Below are 25440 nucleotides of genomic sequence, written 5' to 3' on the forward strand. Positions count from 1 at the left end.
AGCTGGGACTACAGGCATGTGCCACCATTCCTGGCTAATTTTTTCTGTGTATATATTCTAGCTGTCCAGATCATTTCTTTCTATTTTTAGTAGAGACGGGGTCTCGCTCTTGCTCAGGCTGGTCTCGAACTCCTGACCTTGAGTGATCCTCCCACCTTGGCCTCCCAGAGTGCTAGGATTACAGGCGGGAGCCACTGCGCCCGGCCCCAATATATCCTTTTATGTATGTATCAGTGTATTTAACTTTTTTGCTTTTTTAACTTTATTTTGAAATAATTATAAATCCGTAACAATTTGCAAAAAAAGAAATTACAAGAAAGTCTCATACACTTCACTCAGTTTCCCTTAGTGGTAATAACTTGTATAACTATAGTACAGTGTCAAAACTAGGAAACTGAAGGTTTATTCGATTTCACCAGTTTTGCACACACTGATTTGTGTGTGTGTGTGGTTGTGTGTCTATGTGTATGCCTCTGTGCAGTTGTACCACATGTGTAGCTTTATATAACCACCATAACCAAGATATCAGACTTTTCCATTTTATCACAAGACTCCATTGTGCTTTATAGACACCCCTCTCCTTACCTCCATTCCTAACCCTGACAACTAGTAATCTGTTCTTCATCTCTATAATTTTGTTATTTTGAGATGGAACTATAAAATACATAACCTTTTGAGGTTGGCATTTTTCGCTCAGTGTAATGCCCCTGAAATCTTTGATGCATTTCAAATTAAATGGTAAATATAAGCATACTTCTCCCTAAATACTTCAGCATGCATTTTTTTTTTAGACAGTCTCGCTCTGTCACCCTGGGTAGAGTGCAGTGGTGTCATGATAGCTCACTGCAAGCTCAAACTCAACCAATCCTCCTGACTCAGCCTCCCGAGTAGCTGGGACTACAGGTGTATGCCACCATGCCTGTCTAAATTTTTTAATTTTTTTGTAGAGACGGGGTATTACTATGTTGCCCAGGCTGGTCTTGCACTCTCAGCCTCAAGTGATCTTCCCACCTTGGCCTCCCAAAGTGCTGGGATTATAGGTGTGAGCCACTGCACCCAGCCAAGTTTGTTTTTCTTTTGAGGTAAAATTTAAGTATGATGACATGCACAAATAGTAATTTCTTTAGATTTTAAATCAGAGGATAGAAATATAGTTTTTAATAAGAAAATACATTTTATTATGCTTGAATGTATCTCTGGGTAATTCAGGTCATGAATACCATACAAATTCAAATACATTTTTAAATTACTTCGTACTACTGAAATATTAATAGCCATTTTGCTATTCTTCAACAATACAGGATAAATTAGGCACCTGTTAACTTCAACTTAAAATGGACCAGTACATGGTTTATTTTAGCAAGAATCTTATGCCAATGTCATGGTGATTGACATAGAATTGTTATTGAGAAGCGTGGGCTTTAAAACCCTTGTGCTCTGGGAAGGAATTTTGAAATACATACTGCTCGCTCTTAGCAAATTCCCCATTATGTTTTCCATAAAAGATTCTTTTTGTTCATGTTTTGTCTTCCAGAGTAGAGTTTAGAACCCACTTAATTTGCTTTAAAGTATTTGGCTTTCAGTTTTATTTTACTTGGTTTTACTTATATAGATTATTTAAAACTAATTTTAAGTACACTTTTTTCCCTTAAGGAGATGAAGCCTTATCTAAATCAGTGCCTGTCACAGTGGATGATGATGACGACGACAATGATCCTGAGAATAGGTATGATTCCATCTGTAAGGACCTTAAAAAGATTATAACACACCCTAGGCGTGGGCACAAACAGCAGCAACGGAACAGCAAGCAGGTTGTAAAAACAAGGAGTGCCTGCCTTAGAAAGACTCGTTCACAGTCTTCTTGCAAGTTTGAAAGAAAGGCCAGAAAATGGGCTAAAGCTCAGAAACCTTAAGAGAAAGTAAATATCAGTATTAACACACCTAGCATAGGGTGTGTTATAAATCCAGAACTGTCAATTTTATATTTTCATGTAAACTGATAATTTTTTGAGAATATTTTAATTTTGACAGATTATTTTATTGATGAAAGTGAATCATATCTCAATAAGTTGGTGACAACGGACATCTTTCTCCTTTATATTTGATTATTGTGGTTCTATTTATTAAGACCTGTTGAAAATAATAAAAAAGATAACTCAGATATTTAAGATTAAGAAATAGCTTCCAAAGTAAGTATCAATTTACAAGGTGTCTAGACTGATTTATATTTTAAGAATTTTTCGAATAGAATGGAAACAGACAGTATGATAGTATTAACTTTAATAGGACTCAAACAGTAGGTTTAAATGTAAATAGTATATAGCCTGTACAGATTTACTTAACTAAGGGGTGGCTGGGAGAAGAGAAGGAAAAAAAAACACACTATCATAGCAGTGAGGTATAAGGAAACAAAGGTATTAAAGAATATAACCATTGTGTTTCTACATATCTTTTAAACACTTCCTGGACTACAGTATATCCCACACTCATAATCTTCAACAAGATGACAGTGTGGTGTAGTGGATGGAATTTTGGAATAATATGGATAAGGATATCTGACTTCTAATGTTTCTAACAACTATCTGTGTGCTCTTGGGCACATGAAGTTAACTACTTTTTGCCAAAGTTTTCTATGTTTAAAATCAAAAGATTGGATCAAATTTTCTCCGATTAGTTCTAGCACCAAAAATATGATAGACTTGAGATGATTTCATTAAAGAGTACTATATTAACCATTCATTTATTCCTAATAGTAAGCTCTAATGTTAAGAAAACATGAAGATATACATGTAATTTTTGTGTCATAGTTTTATAAGACATTAACTGAATAAATGCTTTAGGGTCAGCTGTTAGTATAGCTCTGTTTTATATCTTACTGATGCTGATAGGTTTCTCTGTTTTAAAGATCAGCATTCTGCTAATTAACAAGAAAACATTTTTATTAAGGTAAATGAACAATTTTATTTTACACTTCTGAATAGAGTTTAATTGTGGTCACAGACTCAGATTCTGCTTACCTACATTTTTTAAAATTCAAAACTGTATGTCCAGCTATTTTATGGGATGGAGGTGGGGTCTAGAATTGAATGATAAAGGTGTACTCTTTATTCATCAGGGAATTAATAGTATATCATTGCAGCCAGATTATGAAAGCATTTAAAATTTCATTCTCTTTTAAAATGCTTTAATTTCTCTTCTTTTATATATACTACTATTTGTTTTCCTAAAGATCATGAGGCCTCAAATGTTATGAAAAGGCTAATAATGTTTAAAACATTCTATATCCTAGTTTAACTGTGAGTGATGAGCCCTAGTTTCATATTTAACCATCAAATAAGAGTTTTGTTAAGGTATGATAATTTTTTGTTAGAGTTTGTGAAAAAATAAATAAACACCATTTTCAACTTTTACGTTACATAATCATATCTCTCTGTAACTGGCAAATATTTTATTGGAAAGTATCTTTAATTTTATCTTGTATTTGTGATTAAAAAATACAACCCTATTGAGTACTTTTGAGAAGAATTGAATTTTATCTTGAGCATGTCTTTCTTTATATTCAGTTTAATGTGCTTTTATAAAGTAAACAATTAATAACTTGTTTAATATTTACTATACCAAAGAGGTATCTAATACCCATGGGTTATCTAGTCATGATGGCATTACAAATACCTTCTTGAACTATTTTTGTATAGATGATGTATTTGAGCATATTTGAATATGTGCTAAGCAACTTTTAAAAATTTGTTTGCAGATCATGATTAAGTCTGGCAATTATTTTTCCAACTTTACATTTTTTTGAGTAGGAAATATTTTGCTAAACAGCATATTGTAAGTATGTCTAAATTTGTACACAATTTTGTAATTGTGTATAAATTGTATATAAATTGTATATAAATTTCATATGCTTTGCCTTTTAGTATTGTAATATATTTTCAGTGTTGGTGTTTATAAAGAGGTAAATAGTGTTATTATTGCAAATGCTTAACTATTTGGGTGCAATAAATTTGTGTAAAACTTTTTCCTTGTTCAAGCATTTAATTTTAATGATAATGTATCTTTTCATGAGAATTGAAATAATTCGTTAGAATGAAGATATATAAGCTAGTTTGTAGCCAAAGAAGGTTTGAAATTTTGAAATTGAGGAAGTAAATATTTTTAATTCTATAAACACATACATATATTTGTGTGAAAGTTTTACAACATATTTTACTATTTACTTTTTCTATTTTAAAACTAAAGCTTTTGAGGTCATTTAGATTCTTATTTTAAAATAAAGTTATATTATTGTGAGATAGAGTAGTCTAACTTGTAAATTAATTCCTAATTAATTACATTTATTTAATGGACAAGGATAACATAAGTTGATCAACACTTTTTTTATTTTTTGAGACAGGGTCTCGCTCTGTTGCCTAGGCCGGAGTGCAGTAGTGCAATCATACTCACTGCAACCTCGAACTCCTGGGCTCAAGTGATCTTCCCACCTCAGCCTCCCAAGTAGCTAAGAATACAGACGTGCACTACCACGCCTAGATTTTTTTTTTTTTTTTGAGACAGAGTCTCACTCTGTTTTCCAGGCCAGAGTGTAGTGGCATTATCATAGTTCACTGCAGCGTAAGGCTCCTGGGCTCAAGTTGATCTTCCTGCTTCAGCTTCCTGAGTGGCTGGGACCACAGGTGCGCGATACCATGTCTGGCTAATTTTTCTATTATTTGTAGAGACAAGGTCTCACTATGTTGCCCTGGCTGAGCTCAATCTCCTGGCCTCAAGTGATCTTCCTGCCTCGGCTTCCCAAAGTGCTGGGATTACAGGCGTGAGCCACCTTGCCTGGCCAACACTCTTTTATTATTTTTTTGGTTGAGCTTTTTTAGGGAAAAAAATATGAATGGTAGACTGGCCTTATAATTAGAATTTTGTATGACTGAAAATTTACTTTAAATTTTATAGCTTAGGCTTGATGTACTTTTTGAAAGGCAGAATAGTACTATCAAGTAGCTTGTCAGATTTTTAAAATTATAAGCATAATTTTCAAGTCTGTTATTTGAATGTGCCATTAGGGTAATATTTCATTTGCTTTTCAAATACCTATTGTGTTTTAAATTGAGTCTTTCTTTGAAAAGACATCCATTTATATATAATAATTTTTTATTACGGTTGCAATTCAGCAATTAGGCTGGCATTGAAAATGCATCATGATTGCTTTATATTTTCAATGTAAATCAAAATATTTTGATGAAACACTTTCTAGTAATATTATATATTTAAATTTAATATTTGCACTGTGAATGAGCCTCAGTGATAAGATGGTTGTGTGTTCAGCACTACTAGTATTGAGGATCATTGAACCAGGCTTGTCTTTAGAGTGTACATAGTGAACAATCACTGAAGAGACCATTACCCCCCCCAAAAAAAAGCAGTTTTGGACTATTCCTTATTCTTATATTTTGCAGGATGTGAAAAATATTTAAAATTGAGCTTTTGAGGGTAAAAAACCAAATTGCTAGATTTTTCTAAATAAGCATTGTTTTTTCCCCAACTTTGAGTAAAAGCTGAGATTTTTATGTGGATATCTTCCACTGCCACACTAAGAGACACACACACACACACTTTATTGTTGAAGGATACTTAATTGGGTCTAGTAATACTCCAGTTTTTTTCATAATTTCTCTGTGAGTGGGACTAAATAATTTTTTTTTCATAGAAGCAAAATTTGATGTGGAGATTGCTCAAAGAAGTTGTCCATTGTTTATAGAAATTCTACTTAATTAGTGTGGGACTAGACCATAGCCTTTTAAATTTCCAATTATTGTTGTATCATTTGGTAATACTTTTGCCTTTCAAACTAGAAAATATGCAATTTTTTTTCCTACTAGTTTGGTGTGGGTATTCTGTTGATGAAGGCTCCGTACTGTTAATCCAGCATATTTTGTGAAGAGACTAATGATTTATGGATGTTCTTCATGCTAATGAAGATATTTAATGATTATTTTCCTGATTTCAGCAAAATTAATGGCATGAATATATCATAAGTCCCTTAATCATTTGACTTTCATTGGCTTCCATTTTAAATACTTTCCCAAATGTCTGTCTTCTACATCTGTTTTTATCTGTTCTCTATGTAAATTTGGTAAATCTGGAATAAGTTTTTTCTGTGATTTTTTTTTTCCTATGGTGGTCCTGTTTGGTTAGCAAAATTGCTTTGATTTTTCTTTATTGTACTTGAAAAACAAAGGTGGCATTTTAAATTAAGTATTTTACTTATTTTTCTGTTTGAGTAAGGGTTTTAAATATGAAGTAATTTTAAGGTAATTATTTTCAATTTATTTTGTCTGTATAGCACAGGTAAGTATTGTAAGTCATTTAAGTATACAACTCAGATACTCAGTAGCTGCTATTGGCTCTCATTTTTATATTAGAATTACCCAGTAAAGAAAGAAAGATAGGCAGTAGTGGTGACCTTTCTTCATTTCTGCTTAAAATTTAAACATTATATTCAGCCTTTCTTTCTTGTTCTCTGTTCTTTGGTGATATTGGGACTTCCAGAAAAAATTCTATGGCTCTTCCTCAAAAAAAAAAAAAAAAAAAAGAGAGAGAGAGAAGAAATAAATAAAGACTTTGGATTTCTGTTATTAGCAAAAGTGATTCATTTTTCTCACTTAATATCCTTTGTCTTTAATTTTGAAATTTCAAAATAAAATTGAGACGAGTAAATTCTGTTTTCATTTAAGTATAAAAATATCGAACTAGTTCTTTAATATGATCAAATTTCCTATATTTATATCAGTGTTAATATATTTTTTTGTTAAATTCCCTCTAAACCTGGCTTAGATTTTGAATAAAATCAGGGAATATGCATTTGATTCGTGCCTATTCAAACATCAGAGTCTATGTATAAACTATTAATGACTTGTGGGTTCTTAATATTATACATCTTTTATTTTTCTACTTCTAAGATTTTTAAAAAATGTCATTCGATATTAATTTTTCTGGTACCCTCACCAAAAAGAAAATGTTCATTAGCTACTTTTCATTAACTACAGACATGTGACTAAAAAAATGTTTCAAATCATTGTTTAGCTTTTTGATTATTTGGTGACTTCATTATTACTCATGAATTCTACCATTTTGGGGTATAGATTATTATTCCTTAGTCATATCTTTGAATAGAAAACTTAAGGTACTAATTTTGAACTTAAGAATTGAAATACATACTAATATAAATTTAGAAGAATTCCATAGTAATTCTACACATTTTTAAAAATTTCTAGCTCTTAAGTACATGACATTTATTAAAACGAAGCCTCACATCCTACTAGAAGGATATGTGCTTATCATCCTGTTCAAACAGAAAATATTTAACATTCCTTGGCTATTCTCCTTTGAATTGTTATACATTATCAACCTTTATATGGTGTGATGCTTTAGTACTACATATACTTAGTTATTTTGTATCTCTAAAGAGCATGCATTTAAACTTGTGATTTTATTTAGAATTCTGTTAATTATTTGTTTGTGTTACACAAAATATATAGAAACAATTTTTAAACTAATTTTATCACCCTGTGTATGGATGCCCAGTATTTTGGCCTTCTAAAAATGTATTTCTTTTATTTAACAATTTTCTTCAAACCTATTAAAAGATAAAATAGTAGCTGTAGGATGTATCTCAGATTGCATGTTAGTGCATTTTAGAGATGAAACATGCTGACTCAAGATGTTTAGAACATTTTTTAATCTTTAAAAATCAAAGCTTGAATTCTTTTATTTCTAAATACATAAATTTGAAATCAGTTAAATACAGATGATTTTTGAAATGTGAGTATAATGTATTTCCCAGGACCTCATTAGCACAGAAGTGTTAATGAGAGTATAGTACTGGCAAAATAATAGTAAAATTAATAACATATTGAGATTTAGGATTTTGGGTTCTACTCCTGGCTTTGCCACTCACTAACTAGCTTTGTTTCTTTGGCTCGTCATTTCCCCTCTCTAAGCCTGTTTCCTCATCTATGAAATGACGAAGGTAGACTCTAAGGTCCTTTCTTCTAACTCTAACATTTTGTGTTGCTTTTGTTGTGGCTGTTTCTCTAAAGCTCCCTGGTGCAAGAGATCCTTCTTTTGATTGCTCCTTTTTGAGAAACTCAACATTTTGAATTATTGATTTAATTATCAGCAAGAAATGGTTTACTTTCCTGTTTAAGTGCTTAAACGAGAGATTACTCATTTTCTTTCTAGATAGGATCAGAATTACTAAAGGCTTTGTTGGCTTTTGCTTTTTTTTTTCCCTGATTGCTTGTTTGTCATGCTTTGTTAGGCTCATTTCTTACTATTATTATTTGTGCTTTCTTTCAGTAGATGAAGGTGTAATAAGGCGTTATCTTAGTGTTCATTATGTGATTTAGAAAACTTAGTTTGTGTGGGTTTTGGGATCCTGTTATTTATTCTCTCATGCACCAGTTCCGGTCATTGTTTGTTTGTAGGTTTTTACCCTCCCTCCCATATTGTTTTGCTTTCTTCCCCTCCCCCTTCCCTCCCTTTCAGGAAAATGGAGGAGTGGCTCCATTACTTCTGGTTCTGCCCAGGTTTTCTGCCACAAGAGTGGCACAGCCTGTGCCTGTAATGCTTCTGATAGAGTCGTGACTGCTTTGGATGCTACACCTGCCCCAAGATGTAATGTTGAGCATTGAGATTCCAGGGGCAGTACCTTGTTGCCTGGATGATTTTCCCAGAAACGTCCTGGAAAGCCTCAAGAAAGGAAACTTCAGAGCAAACAGAATCAACTAGGGATCATGACTATACATCCATCACATGCATACCAGCATGGGTCCAGCCGAGACCTCCAAAATGATGCTTTGCCAGCCTCAGCTGGTTCTCAAGTGATGATGTCCTTGAAGTCTCTGTGGCCCGTGACTCCAGAGTTAAGGTAGTGGAGTTTCCCTTTAAAGCATCTCACAGCAGGCTTTGTAGATGGGACACATCTCAACTCAGCATACTTGCTGACTACTCAGGTTGAAGGTCAGCCTCAGCCCTTAGGTCCTTTAACTTAAGTTCTAATTTTGAAATGTAGGTTATGTTATAGGATAGGTTTATGGTACAGGGGTCTTTGACATATTGGACTTGATCCATCAGTAATAATTTATGCAGAATGATTCAGTTTACTATTTTTAGGGCTTAATTTACAAAACTATAAATTAGGATTTCCTTTGGTCAAATGGCTTTAGAGGACAAAGATAAAACATTTTAGCCAGGTAAAGCTAAAGAGGGTAAAGTCTCCATCACTTTGTAGGTAACTTGTGATTTGGAGACCATTGTCTGAAGTTTGTAATTTTTGTGCTTCTAAAGTGACTATGATTGTTCTACATAATATGGTCTTACTGAAAGTTGTTGATAAATTGTAATTCTTCAGTTTTTGGATCTGATTTCATTTTCTAAGGTTTATTTGTTAGCTGAGATATACTTGTATCTTATCTCATGTACATCATATTTTCTTAGTTTAATGACAATCCAGAACTTGAGAATGAATTAGGTAGCTTTACATGTTTTGACCTCCCGTTTAGTAGGAGTATAGGGTTTGAAAGAAGAATTGTGTGGTTTCTTACAATTAGCAGCCAAATCTTTATAGCTAATATAGAATTTTAAGACTTTTTTGAACTTGTGAATACAGACTGAAATCAGGTTGTTGAACTAACCTTTACGGTAACTACGTTAGCAATTGTATTTTTGTTGGCAATATATTGTCCCACCCAAATGATGATATAAGATCTCCTTGTAACTGCAAGTAAACTATGTTTTCCATGGCTAAATTAGCATCCAATGCTTCACATATTTTATACATATACATCATTCCAAAATTTATTATGCAAATTAGTTTGAGAAAGTTTTTCATGGTCCATGAGAAATGACAACATGGTATTATTAAAGATGATTTTAATATAGACCAGCAGGAAAAAAAACTTTAATGCCATGCCACACAGAAAATTGCTGCTAACATTTTATTTGAGAGTCTTCTAGTCTTTTTTATAGACAAAAAAATTTTAGAAACTTTTTTTACAAAATAGAATTATATTGTGCCTATTGGTTTATAAATTACTTTTTCACTTAAATAGTTTCTGTGTCAATAAATCTTTTTTTTTTTTTTTTTTTTTTTGAGACAGAGTCTCACTCTGTTGCCCAGGCTAGAGTGAGTGCCGTGGCGTCAGCCTAGCTCACAGCAACCTCAAACTCCTGACCTCAAGCGATCCTCCTGTCTCAGCCTCCCGAGTAGCTGGGACTACAGGCATGCACCACCATGCCCGGCTAATTTTTTTTTTATATATATTTTTAGCTGTCCATATCATTTCTTTCTATTTTTAGTAGAGATGGGGTCTCGCTCTTGCTCAGGCTGGTCTCGAACTCCTGAGCTCAAACGATCCGCCCACCTCGGCCTCCCAGAGTGCTAGGATTACAGGCGTGAGCCACCACGCCCGGCCGTGTGTCAATAAATCTTATTTAGAATATTATTTGTTTATTTACAATGTCTAACTTTTCGTCTTATGGATAGTCATGTGATAATACTCTATTTAATCCCTTTCTGATATTGAATGTTTAGATTTTTTTCTTATTCTTTGCTATTATAAAAAATATTACAATAAATATCTATGAAATAAAAGATCATTTTAGAGAGTTTTTTCCAGAAAGATACTTTTATTCAATTTAAAGGACTTCTTTTTATTCTGAAACTGTATCCTAATTTGGGGAGGATATGTTGTAAATATTCTTTATTTTATAAAATGATGAAAGTAAATGGTATTTGGGTTTGAATTTTTTTTCTTGGCAAAATGAAAAGTTGGCAACCTTGTATTAGTCCTCATTTTTAAAAAGTTTACTGTGTGCAAACCATTGTTCTAAAATTATAAGAGCAAAGCCTTTTAGCTCAACTCTAGTTAAAGATTTAAATTTGGGGTGATCTTCACTTTATTGAAATACAAATCAGGGCAGAAAACCTCAGAAAAGCAAATCTGTCTGTGGCGTCCTTTAGCAAATGGTGATTCTCTGTGTTGTCTAGATATTTCTGATTCCTTTGTTTGAGGGAAAAAGCACCAAAAGGCGTATAATAAACAATTATGGAAATTATCATCTATTTTGCTTTAGTCTATTTAGGTGTCTTTGCTACGTATTTTGAATATAACAGTAATGAACAATCTACCTATCAAATAAAATTGAGGAAGAATCAACATGCATTAACATCTCCTACCATTGAATTCTTCATTGAAATGTGTGTGCATGCTAAAAAATGTAAAGAGGAGTTTCAAATCCAGAAATAACAAAGGTTTCATAATCCCAGCTACAAGTTTTTGACCGAGCTAGGGAGTCAGTCTTGATTACCAAGAGGATGTTTACCCCATAATGGTTAACCTATGGCTGTCAGAATCATGCCATCTTCTTTTTGAACCTTTCTATAAAGTATTTCTTTGTCACTGTGATTTATGAATTTATATGAAAAGGACACCCCAGACTTATGAAAACACCTTGTCTTTCTTGCACAAAAGCTGCACAGTTGCTTTTATCTTACATTTTCAGATATCTTTCTTGAGTGCAAACATGGAAATTTCCTAGGAAATTGGTCTTTGAAGGAGCATTTTGAGAAATTTTGGTGGGAGCAAGGCTACTGTGTACTGTATTTTTCTAAAAGTGAAAACTCACTTATGGTAATTTGTATTTTTTACCATGTGTAATTAGTAGCACTCATGTCCCTTCTCTGCCCTAGCTTGAATATTTTTAGAGATTCCTGATTGCTTTAAGACTTAATATTTGGTATGTGTTTTCATCTGGTTAATAGAATTTATGAAGTAAATTGCAATTGAGGTCCAAAAGTATTCTCCAGTTTGAGGCACTGTTTTATAATATAACGGTTTATGACACGCTGATTTTTTAAGAATATGTTTTGCTGTTGACTAAAACCTCTCATGTGGAGTTTTGTCTTGGAATGCCACTTGTCTGAATAAGCTGATTTACTGTTGTTGGCCTGTCTGACATTGTAGTTGTTGGATGATGGCAGCAAAGCAAATATAGGATTGGAAGGTTATCCAGCATCAAATTGCAAATTGGTCAAAATAGTCAGTACAATATGTCCTTCAGATTTTTCATTATATTGTGGAATTGTATAGAATTGAGAAATAATCCATGCAAAGAACATTTTCAGAAGTTTTTGTATATACCTTAGGTCAAAATGTTTTGCTAGCCTTTTATTTACAATATAAAATTTATTGGCACATTTATTTCTATTTTGATACAGATGATTCTGTTTTTGTTTTTAATTTGGTATACTTCACCCCCAAATATATGTTTTTTTTAATTGTTTTTTTACTCTCAAGAATTGCCAAGAAGATGCTTTTAGAAGAAATTAAAGCCAATCTTTCCTCTGATGAGGATGGATCTTCAGATGATGAACCAGAAGAAGGGAAAAAAAGAACTGGAAAACAAAATGAAGAAAACCCAGGAGATGAGGGTGAGCTCCCCAAAGAGAAGTACACAATGTCATAATATGATTCTTTCACCAGTTCAGTCTTTGAAGAATATCTGACCAAGAAATCTCTTAATACGTGCATTTAGAGTTTACTAAAATGTTTAAAACTTTATTACCATGACTCCTATTGAGTATCTTGTAATAATTGTGGAAGTTTTTTTACTCTAATTTTGTCAGTTATTGACAATAAACAGATAATTTTTAAAGTGAAATATTTTATATCTTAAAAAACATTCTATAAATCTGTATTGGTGATATTTAGTCAATATTTAATAATAGTAATATATCCAGTCTCATGTGTGAAATTACCTGGCATCACCATTGATACCAAGGTATGTGTACAACTTTGATCTTTCCCATAAATTATGATAATTGTCAACAGAAAAATAATTTTACAAAGCATTTTAAAAGAAAAAGACTGAAGAAAAAGGTTTTATTGATTTATTTTCTTTATCTAGAAGCAAAAAATCAAGTCAATTCTGAATCAGATTCAGATTCTGAAGAATCAAAGAAGCCAAGATACAGACATAGGCTTTTGAGGCACAAACTGACTGTGAGTGATGGAGAATCTGGAGATGAAAAAAAGACAAAGTCTAAAGAGCATAAAGAAGCCAAGGGCAGAAATAGAAGGAAGGGTAAGACATTTTCATTCTGAATGTAAGGAACATACTGGTTTTATAAACTAACTATAGTAATGAAATGTAAGTATATCTGTTGAGTTGATGATCTATATTAAATGAATATCAGTGTACTGGCAGCAACTATTCTCTTACACAAGAGTGAAATAAAGAATTTAGAGTGGGCTAGGCACAGTGGTTCACACCTATAATCTCAGCATTTTGGAGTGACTGAGGTGGCAGGATCACTTGAGGCCAGGAGTTCCAGACCAGCCTGGACAGACCCTGTCTCTACAAAAAAAATTAGCTGGGCATGGTGGTGTGCACCTGTAGTCCTAGCTACTCAGGAGGCTGAGGCAGGAGGATCCCTGAATCCCAGAAATTCAAGGTTACAGTGAGCTAGGATCATGCCACTGCATGCCAGCCCAGGTGACAAAGCGAGACTGTCTCAAAACAAACAAATTTAGAGTGGGAAGATAACCCAGAAAACTGAGCTGGCACAAAAAAATATTTTTAACCTTTAATTGTCATACACGTTTAGATTATAAGGAGAAAAAATGTGACTTAATAAATAAAATATACTTAAAGGTTATGTAGAAAATATAAGATTCCATACAACTGCAAGAAGACATAGTGTTTTTCCATGGAAAGGTAGCAGATACAATTAATTTGGGTAGTTTTATGCAAGCTTATATGCAAGACCTGACTTACATGTAGTCAGATTAAATATTTATTTCATTGAAAGTATGAATCCTTTTGCATCGAGCACTTTCATGTTTCTAACATCATGGTAAGCATTGAGAATACAAAAATGAATAAGCTGATCATTGTCTGGTATAGTGGTTTTCAACCTGGCTACACATGTGAATGAATTGGGGAGTTTTAAAATATACCTATGACTGGGCTCCATCCCAAGGTAATTATATCATAATTGGTTGTAGTGGGACTTAGATGTCTAAATGTTTTAAAAGCATCTCAGTGATTCTGATATGTAACTAGGTTTGGTAGTCACTGGCTTAGTAGGAATTATTTATAACATAAAATATTATAGCACTATGAAGGGCATATTGTGTAACAGAGGCATTCTATTAGGTTATTAAGTATGAAATATCCGAATTCCTTAAGTAGTAAGTTTGACAGTCTGATATTTCACCTTGACACTTCTTTTTTTATTTTTTTTGTGAAGGTACGTCCTTTGTCTTTTTTTTGAGATGGAGTCTCACTCTGTTGCCTAGGATAGAGTGCTGTGGTATCATCCTAGCTCACAGCAACCTCAAACTCCTGGGCTCAAGTGATCTTCCTGCCTCAGCCTCCTGAGTAGCTGGGACTATAGGCATGCACCACCACACCTGGCTAATTTTTCTATTTTTAGTAGAGATGGGGGTCCCACCCTTGCTGAGGCTGGTCTCAAACGCCTGACCTCAAGTGAACCTCCTGCTTCAGCTTCTCAGAGTGCTAGGATTACAGGCATGAACCAGCATGCCCATCCATCCTTAGTCTTTCAAACACAAAGTTTGGCTTGTGATTATCTTTCACTTTTTTTAGAGCAATTTTTGTAAAACCATGGATAAGTCAAAAATTGGTGTTATTTATGAATATGAGTTCCATCGTGGAACCAATGCTGTGCAGACAGCTTGAAATATTAGCAAAGTATTTGGGAAGGATGTGGCTAATGAATGCATAGTACATCAATGGTTTGACAAGTTCTGTTTGGTGAGTTTAATCTTGAAAACGAGCCACGTCGGCAACCTGAGAACAAAGGTGGATGTGAGCTGAAAGCTGTAGTGGAAGTGAATCCATCTCAACCTATGTGTGAATTAGCAGCAAGATTTGTTGTTGTTGTTCTTGTTTTTGGGGGGCAGGGTCCCGCTCTCTTGCTCAAGCTAGTGTGCAGAGGCCTCATCATAGCTCACTGCAACCTCAGATGCCTGGGCTCAAGCGATCCTCCTGCCTCAACCTCCCAAGCAGCTGAGACTGCAGGCATGCACTACCACACTGGCTACTTTTTTTTTCTAGTTTTTGTAGAGACAGGGTCTCGCTCTTGCTTAGGCTGGTCACAAACTCCTGAGCTCAAGCAATCCACCCACCTTGGCCTCGCAAAGTGCTAGGATTACAGGCATGAGCCACGGTGCCCAGCCTGCAGCAAGGTTTGACGTTATTATTCCAACAGTATTGGGCCATTTGAAACAAATCGTCAAGGTAAAGAAGCTGGATAGATGGGTACCGCATGAATTAAATGAGCATCAGAAGAGAAATCATCTTGAAGTTTGCCTTTCTTTGCTGTCACAACATAAAGGTGAACCATTTCTACACCATAATGTTACATGTGGTGAAAAATGGATTCTTTTTGATAATCGCAAGCATCGGACACAATGGTTGGATAAAGATGAAGTGCCAAACATAGTCCAAAACTGAATATTCATCAAAACCAGCTAATGGTGTCTGTTTGGTGGTCTGGCATTGGTATTATCCACTACAGCTTCATGAAACCTGGTGAGTCGATTACAGAGGATGTCTACTGCAGCCAGTTGGACAAACTGATGAGGATGCATGCGATTAAGCAGCTAAGATTGGTCAATTAGAGACAGGCCAGTCCTCTTGCAAGACAACGCTCAACCACATGTTGCATAAACAATGCTGCTCAAATTATAGAGGCGGGACTTGGAAAGTCTCTGTCATCCACCATATTCACCAGACCTTGCACCAACTGACTACCACTTCTTCCAGACTTTGGACCACTTTTGCAAGGAAAATACTCAATTCTTAACAAGCTGTGGAAAATGCCTTTTGCAATTTCATCACGACTCACTCTCTTATTTTCTTTGCTGCTTTCATAAACAAGCTACTGTTAAGATGGCAAAACTGTGTTGCTAGTTTAGGCACATACTTTGATTAATTGTACTGCTTCTTGTTTGAGATATAATAAACTAAACTTTTGATTCAAAATTGGAAATTTTTTTTGAGACAGAGTCTTACTCTGTCGCCTGGGCTAGAGTGCTGTGGCGTCAGCTTAGTTCACAGCAACCTCAAACTCCTGGGCTCAAGTGATCCTCCTGCCTCAATCTCCCAAGTAGCTGGGATTACAGACATGCACCACCACGCCTGGCTAATTTTTTTCTATGTTTAGTAGAGATGGGGTCTCCTTCTTGCTCAGGCTGATCTCAAGCTCCTGACCTCAAGCAGTCCTCCCACTTGGGTCTACCGGAGTGCTAGGATTACAGGTGTGAGCCACTGTACCTGGCCAACATTTCATATTTAATGACCTAATACAGTGTGGCACAAAGGAGGATTTCTTTAGCTTCTTGAGGAGTGAGGGTTATCCACAGAGAAGGCTTCATGAAGAAGAAGGGTTTCACCAAGCAGATCAAATTGGAAATGGGGAGCAGGTATATGTGTTGTGAAGATTTATAATACAAACAGGGAAAAACATTTTATGAGCTTGTGTAAAATGGTGTGTGGTGAAGGGAATATAATTAATATGGTATAAGCTGGACTATAGGTAAGAGTAGGGAAAGGAACAACAGGAAATGATACTGGACTTATAAGACAGAGACCAGATTCTGGAGACCCTTGTAAGCTTGTGTTTCTCAGATTGGAATACTTGGTGGTATACCAAGGGGTACATCTCTTCGGTGTCTCCAGTTTACTTGAGATTTTGGGAAGGGCATTTTTATATTGAATAATGATGTGTATTGGGCAATTAAATGTGATATTTGCCTGAGAATTTTGGGTAACAAAAGATGTTCAAAGAAAAAAATTTTTTTTTGCTTGTTAGGGGCAGATTCCAAAGACTATAGATACTACCAAACCCCTGAAGGACAGATTAACTGTTCTTTGCCACTAGGAATGGGAGAGCATTTTTAGTTGTGTTCAAGAAGTACAATAGTCTCTAAAGGCTAGAGAGAATCATTGAAAGGTTTTTATTGTATTTATTTTTAAACTTTGTTTAACAGATATATTGAGATATAACTAATAAAACATACAATTCATCCATTTACAATGTACAGTTTAATGGTTTTTAGTATATTCCCAGAGGAATACCACCACTCTTTTTTTTATTTTTGATACAGGGCCTTGCTCTGTTGCCCAGGCTGGAGTGCAGTGGTGCGATCACAGCTCACAGCAACTTTGACATCCCAGGCTGAAGCAATTCCCCCACCTCAGCCTCCCAAGTAGCTGGGACTACAGGCGCCTGCCACCATACCCAGCTAATTTTTTAAAATCATTTTTTGTAGAAAACGAAGTCTTACTATATTGCCCAGACTGGTCTGAAACTCCTGTTCTCAAGGGATCCTTCCACTTCAGCATCACAAAGTGGTGAGATTATAGGCAAGAGCCACCATGCCCGGCTACCACTACTTTTTAAAAAAACTTTGAAGTATAGTGTAATGCAAAGAAGTGCCAACATCATAAGAGGACAGCTAATGAACACACAGAGAGGGCATCCGGGTCAAGGGACAGGATGTTTATTACTACTACCCAAGGATCCCAAACTCAGCATGACCACTTTTTTCCCTGTGGAAAGGCTTTAATAAAGGATGTAATGTGATCAGATTGGTTGCTTATTATTCGTTGAGACTGGAGGCATTGAATCTATTTGGAAGATATTGGTAGAGTTGATGCTAAGTGGGGTTGTTGGAGAAGAGGAAGATTGACCTGAGTCATATAGGAGATCGAATTATTAGGTCTTCTTAGCTGATAAGAAAGGGAAAAGTCTAGGATGATTGTCAGGTTTTTAGAGTTGTCATGGTATATGTATAATGCCACAAAAATAGTTGAGGTTGTTCAGTGGAGCTGCAATGTTTTGCAAATGGAGGGCTAAAGAAAGATTCTTGGAATCCTAAACATTTATAGGGCTTTTGAGAAAAAGTTCTCCATTAGAGAGGAGGAGGAAGTCCCTGCCATGCACACATACAGTTAATATGCCATGGACATTTTCATGTTAATAAATAATAGTACGTCATTTTGTGAATGCTTATAAATTTCTTTGCAGCATGACTACAGGCTCTTCTTACAGATTCTGTGAAGGAACTGAATGATTTTATAGGTTACATATAACAAAATATATTTGTGTGCATCTTCAACAAAAGGAGCAATATTGATTTTGCCTCTGAGGCTCACCTCAGGATGTAGATGATTACATATGAGATTTACTTAAGACCCAAGTTTTCTGTGACCTGTGTTTCTGCTGTCTCCTTCTGTGGGTAATTTGTTACCCAAGTGTTTCTCTCTTGGTTCGTTGTGTAAGAGAGAGTAAATTCCTAAAATCTCATCATATGTATGTTTCTAAAATCGATTCTGGTCATAGTGATTGATACATTTGAAGTTGCATCATTTTCAAGTTTTGTAAACTGGTGTTTGCACGTTGTTTGGAAACTTGGATTGGGAGATGGGGAAAAATCAAAAGAGAATAGTTTATTTATTAAATCTAATCATTAAATTAAAATTAAATTGAAATGCTTTAAAGAGATATAAGAACAAAGTATATAGCATGTGAACTTTAATTTTCTCCTAAATTGGAAAAATGTTATAAAATTATTTTAGTAACAGTTTTGAAACTGTAAATATTGCCTTTATATTAGATGATAATATTATTTTTTTCAGGTGTGATAATGGTATATAGTTATGTAGGACAATATCCTTATGCTTAGGGGTACAGTGTCATGATGTCTCACTTAATTTCAAACAGTTCAGTGTAAAAAAGGATGTGTGTGTGTGGAGAGAGAGAGAGAAAGCAAATGTGGCATACTGTAAAAATAATTGAATTTAGGAGAAGGGATATAAGTGTTCATTCAACAATTCTTTTAAGTTTTTAGTAGGTTTGAATTTTTAAAAAAGTGTTGGGTGAAAAATTACTACTAGGTTTAAAATTTTACTTAACTTCAGAATTTGTGTGTGTGCGTGTAGGCACACGTGTCAGTATGTGTGTTTTTGGTGCTCTCCTAACTTCACAGTTGCTTAGCAATTCTTTTTTTGTTTGTTTTTTATTGTGATATAATATACATAATATAAAATTTACCATTTTAATCATTTTTAAATGTACAATTCAGTGGTATTAAGTACCCTGACATTGTTATACAGTCATTACCACTATCTGTCTCCAGGATGTTTTCATCATTCTCTGTACCCATTAAACAATAATTCCCCTTTCTTCCCCTTAACAATTCTTTATAGCATTTATGTTCTCCCATGGTTTTTTTTTTTTTTTTTTTTTTTAGCTAGAATAGAACTAGCTATTGATTTTGATCTCAGGTATGATAGATCATTTAAAAAAATTATTTTGAAATGATTTTAGATTTATATAAATGCTACAAAAATAGTATAGAACTCCTGTATAGCTTTCACCTGGCCTCCCTAAGTTAATACCTTACACTTATAGAACAGTTATCAAAACCAGGAGCTTAACATTGATATAATACTGTTAACTAAGCCAGGAGTTGGCAAACTACTCCTGTGGGTCAAATCTGATCCTCTCTCTGTTTTTATAAATAAAGTTTAATTGAAACACGTCCATATTCTTTCATTTACTGTTTTCACATATGTACAATGGCCAAGTCGAGTAGAGACAAGTAGTTGCAAGAGACCATATGGTCCACAAAATGAAAAATATTTACTGTCAGGCTTTTCATATAAAATATTTTCTGACCTCTGAAGTAAACAATAGATCTTATTGAAATATCATTAGGTTTCCCACTAATGTCCTTTTTCTCCCCTAGGATCCAATCTAGGATTCAATATTGCATTCATTTATAATGTCTCCTTTATCTACTCCAATCTCTGACAGGTCCTCCGTCTTTTCTTTCTTGACCATGATACTTGTGAAGAGTTTTGATCTATTATTTTCTCAACCATTTCTTCATATGTATTGATCTAATGGTTTCTCATAATTAAATTAAGGTTATGCATTTTGACAAGAATACCACAGAAGTGATGTGTTCTTTTCAATACATCATATAAAAGGTATATGATGTCAATATGTCTTATTAATCTTATTGTTAACCTTGATTACTTGGTTAAGTTGGTATCTGCTAGTTTTTCCAGTGTCAAGAAAAAGATATTATTTTTCTATTTGTATTTAATGAATGTTTTGTGGGGAGATTCTTTGTGAAATATAGGGCCCCCTTTTCCTGGTGGTGTGGCTAGAAATAGGGAGTTTCTTCCACAGTTTGCTGTCAGCACCCTCTGCATACGTAGGGAATTCAGCTTGCCTTCCAGTCAAAGCCAAGAAACAAAGGAGGAAAATAACCCATGACACTCACAGCTGCCCCTTCTTCCCCATTTATAGAGGAGTCATTATTCCAATTTTGATTTCAGTTTCCATTCTTCCTCCTGTTGTTTCCCTTTCGCAGTCCTTAGATTGTTTCCTTATGTATCTTATCCATAGGTTTTTGTTATCATCATTCGAGGGGAGAATCTATAATCATCTTACTTCATCTTGGCCAGCCTACTTTGCTTGTTTTGAATAGCCAGACATCTTTTTCTCTAATTTACCTTCAGTAATTAATTATATATTTTATTGATAGCTAATTTATTTTCATTTTATCAATATACATGCAATTGAATACTTACATTTTAATGTAGAACCATAGTTTTGTAATTTGGAATACATTTGAATTATATTTATAGGATACCATTTACATCATTAACTGGTATATTCTATATGATGTAATACCCATTCACATGTATACTACTGATATTCTTCTTACAATGCTGTAACTTTTAATATGAAGTTATTGACAAATTAAATGAATTGTGTTGTTATTAGAAAATATTTAATAATTTAAATTTTTTTTAATTCAAGTGAGCAGTGAAGATTCAGAAGATTCTGATTTTCAGGAATCAGGAGTTAGTGAAGAAGTTAGTGAATCTGAAGATGAACAGCGGCCCAGAACAAGGTAAGTATTATATTGTTTTTTTCAAACATTTTAGGAATTAATCTGAATGACCATGTCTTCAAATTATTTGTAGAATGTTTACTGTTATCAGTAAAGTTCAGTTAGTGCAATGTGTAATATTTTCACTTGAAACTAATTGTTAAAATCACTAATTTAAGAAGAGTGATTAAGAAGCATATCTTACATATAGTTGAATTGTGTGTTCTAATCTGGGTGGATTTTCAGTGTGCAAAAACACTCTTGACTCCAGTTTCTGATTGTTATCGGGCTCTGTAGTTAAATTGCCTCAATCTAACTTACTACTTTCTGTGTGTATGAATACTCTATACCTCAGTTTCCTCATCTGTATAATGGAAGACTATGATATACTTACTTTACTGATTATTGTGGACATTAAATGAGACAGTGCATGTAAAGGGCTAAAACAGTACCTGCCTGACAATGTAAGTGCTCAATGAATACTAATTATTGGTCTTAATACTATTACAGTAATGAAGTTGTATTTGTTCTCACATTACATGCAGTTACTGATCTAGATTACCAGTTATTTAAAATTTGGCTTCTTTCTTAGCATGGTATTTTAGATAGTACTAACCATTCTAAGATTTTTTATTTCCCGCAGAATAACATAATCTTCCACAATTTATCAAATGAACAAATATTTGTGTTAGTGTGAGTATGTGTATGTATGTCTATATATATGTCTATCTGCACTTGTAAGTTTTAAAACATTTGAGATTTTTTACTCACCAAGTTGTGCTTGTTGGAGTATAGCAATATATCATTGCTGGGAAATATAAAATAATAAGATACAATGAGAGTTTTAAGAAAACTGAGATGTAAGTCACAAAATGTGAAATTCAGTATTTTAAAGTGTAGAATACAGTGGTCTTTACAATATTCACAAAGTTCTGCAACCAATACCACTAATTTCAGAAAATTTTTATCACCCAAAAGAGAAACCCCATACTTATTACTAGTCATGTCCCATTCTCCCTGCCCTAGTCCCCTAATAAGCACTAACATACTTTCTATCTCTATGGATTTGCTTATTCTGGACATTTCATATGAATGGATTCTTTCACTTAGCATAATACTTTCAAGGTTCATCCATGTCGTAGCCTGTATCAGTGCTTCATTCCTTTTTTTTTGATGGTAGTAAAATACACACAGCATAAAATTTTACCATTTTAATCATTTTAAAGTGTATAGTTTAGTAGTGTTAAGTACATTGACAGTTTTTTGCAACCAATCTCCAAAAACTTTTCACCTAGCAAAATTGAAACTATACTCATTAAACAACTATTCCCCTTTTGTCTGTCCCTACAGCCCCTGGCAACCACCATTCTGTTTTCTGTCTCTGAATTTTACTGTTATAGGAACTTCATATATGTAGAATCATACAGCATTTGTCTTTTTGTGACTGACTTATTTCACTTAGCATGATGTCCTCAAGGTTCATCTGTGTTGTAACGTGTCAGAATTTTCTTCCTTCTTAAGGCTGTATAATGTTGCTATGTATTATATTTTGTTTATCCATTCATCTATTAATGAACATTTGGGTTGCTTCTACCCTTTAGCTATTATGAATAATGCTTCTATGAACATGGGTATACAAATATCTCTTCAAGTCCCTGCTTTCAGTTCCTTTGGGTATATACTCAGAAATTGAATTGGATCATGTGGTGATTTTATTTTCAATTTTTTGAGGAACTCTGCCATACTGTTTTCTGGCTGTACAATTTTGTATTTCTACCAGTGGTGTACAAGGGTTCCACTTTGTCCACGTCCTCACCAACACTGGTTATTTTCTGATTTAATTTTGTGTAGTTTTCTGTACTAATTTCTAAGATTAAAAATGCTTTTCTTACCAAAAGCTTTTGCTATTTTTTCAAGTCTCTGTGACCTATTATGAAGAAAATAATATTCAACTTTCATAGTTTGGTTCTTTTTTTTAGTGATGGTGAATGTTTTTTATATGTATATTGGCCATTTGTATTTCTCACTACAAGAACAGTCCTAAAGTCCCTTCATCTGTCTTTCTACTCATATTACCAAACCTCCCTTTTCTATACGTTAAAATGGTGATCATTGGATTAAAATTGAGAGTTAGGCTTCTGCTGGAATATCCATTTTGAACCTACTAAATTTTTTTGGCTTTTTGTTTTTTGTTTTGCTTTTTTGAGACAGAGTCTCACTCTGTTGCCTGGATTAGAGTACAGTGGCGTCATTATAGCTCACCGAAACCTCACACTCCTGGGCTCAAGTAATCCTCCTGCCTTAGCCTCCTGAGTAGCTGGGACTACAGGCACATATCCTCATGCCTGACTAATTTTTCTATTTTTTGTAGAGACAAGATCTCACTATGTTGCTCAGGCTTGTCTTGAATTCCTGACCTCAAGCAATCCTGCTGCCTTGGCCTCCCAGAGTGCTAGGATTAAAGGCATGAGCCACCACTCCTGGCTTTTTTGCCTCTTTGTTTTTGGGAATGTACCCAAAAGTAGAACAGTTCTAAAATAGTACATAATTCATTGACGGAAATTCATCATGACATACTTTGTTTTGTGTTTTAAATTTTCTTCAGGTCTGCGAAGAAAGCAGAATTGGAAGAAAATCAGCGGAGTTATAAACAGAAAAAGAAAAGACGACGCATTAAAGTTCAAGAAGATTCATCCAGTGAAAACAAGGTAATGACGTTTACCATGTACTTGAATTATAACTGGTATGGTAGACTATAGTAATATGCTGTAACCTCTCTGTTCCATTCATTAATTATATTCTACTGGCTCATTTACATTTTACACTTGTGGAGGATTGGTTTGTTGAATGTATAAATATGTAGAAGTATTAACTTGACATATTTTCAATTTTTTTCTGTACCTTAATTTCTAATGGAAATTTCAAGGCATTCTAATTCATTATTTTATATTCATAGGGCTATGGAAGTGATGCGAAGTGTTCTGTTTTCTGATGACATAAAACACTATCCTGAATGATGACTTATATGTGAATAAATTTCTTCTGGCAATGAAATTATCCATTTTGATTTCTTATATATAAGCAGGTTTGCATAAAATATAAAGTATCTGTAAATATGTTTTGTCAACACAATTCTCTTTTGGAGGGTCGTTCATTTTTTAAAAACTAAGTTTTTGTTCAGGCATGGTGGCTCACACTTGTAATCTGAGTAATTTGGGAGGCGATGGCAGAAGGATTGCTTGAGGCCAGGCATTTAAGACAAGCCTGGGGCAACATAGCAAGACCTCATCTCTATTGAAAAAAAAATACAAAATTTAGCCAGGTGTGGTTGTGCATGCTTGTAGTCCCAACTACTCGGGAGGTTGAGGCAGGAGGATCACTAGAGCCCTTGAGTTCAAGGTTGTAGTTGAGCTATCATCATGCCACTGCACTCCAACCTGGGTGACAGTGCGAGATGCTGTCTCTTTAACAAAAAAAAAAAACCACTTTTTGAATTTTTTTTTTAATTTCTTTTTTTCTGCAACAAGAATGGAGGAAATTTTTTTGAATATTTTAAAGTGTAAATTCAATGGCTTTAGTTACGTTCACAAGCAGAAACTCTTTTCTCATTAAACATTAACTCCCCATGCTTTTCTATCTTTTATCCCCTGGTAACCTTTATTTTCATTTCTGTCTCTATGAATTTGCCTATTTTAAGTATGTCATATAAATGGAATCACAACATTTATTCTCTTGTGCCTTGCCTATTTTATTGACATGTTTTCAGAGTTCATCCATGCGTAACATGTATCAGAATTTCATTCCTCTTTAAGGCCAGATAATACTTCATTGTATGTGTTTACCACATTTTGTTTATCCATTCATATGTTAAACATTTGGGTTGTTTCTACCTTTTGACTATTTTGAATAATGCTGTTAGGAATATGAGTGCACAAATATCTGAGTCCCTGCTTTTAATTCTTTTATGTATATACAGAAAAGTGGAATTTCTGTATTATACACTAATTCTATGTTTAACGTTTTGGGGAACTGCCTTACTTTTTTTCTATAGTGGATGTACCATTTGACATTCCTACCAGCAATGTACCATTGTTCTAATTTCTCTACATTCTCGCCAACACTTATTCTTTTTGTTTTTTAATAATAACCATTCTGGTAGGTGTGAAATGTTATCTCATTGTGGTTTTGATTTGCTTTTACCTGATGACTAGTGATGTTCAGCATCTTTTTGTGTGTTTATTAGCCATTTGTAAATCTTTTTTGAAAAATGGCTATTCCAATCTGTAGCCCATCTTTAATTGGGTGGTTTAACACTATTCTTTATTGGTAAATAATTCTAAAGGTTTTGAGGATGTTTTCTTCCACCTTTTCTTGGTATGTTAGTGAAATATGAAATGGATAAATTAAACAACTTTATACTGTTTACCTGTAATTATTTAAATTT

General features: G+C 34.1%; 1 protein-coding gene across 2 annotated transcripts in view; it reads left to right on the forward strand.

The window, feature by feature from the left end:
* ATRX (ATRX chromatin remodeler) overlaps positions 1 to 25440 on the forward strand; it is a 216863-nt gene that overhangs the window by 74498 nt on the left and 116925 nt on the right. For both annotated transcript variants that reach the window (XM_069464119.1, XM_069464120.1), the window contains 5 exons: positions 1654 to 1726; positions 12354 to 12487; positions 12964 to 13140; positions 20924 to 21017; positions 23602 to 23704. In XM_069464119.1, the coding sequence (XP_069320220.1) occupies positions 1654 to 1726; positions 12354 to 12487; positions 12964 to 13140; positions 20924 to 21017; positions 23602 to 23704 (581 nt within the window). The remainder of the gene's footprint in view (positions 1 to 1653; positions 1727 to 12353; positions 12488 to 12963; positions 13141 to 20923; positions 21018 to 23601; positions 23705 to 25440) is intronic.

This window comes from Eulemur rufifrons, chromosome 30 (assembly GCF_041146395.1).
Source record: "Eulemur rufifrons isolate Redbay chromosome 30, OSU_ERuf_1, whole genome shotgun sequence".
In the NCBI taxonomy this organism is placed as follows: Eukaryota; Metazoa; Chordata; class Mammalia; order Primates; family Lemuridae; genus Eulemur; species Eulemur rufifrons.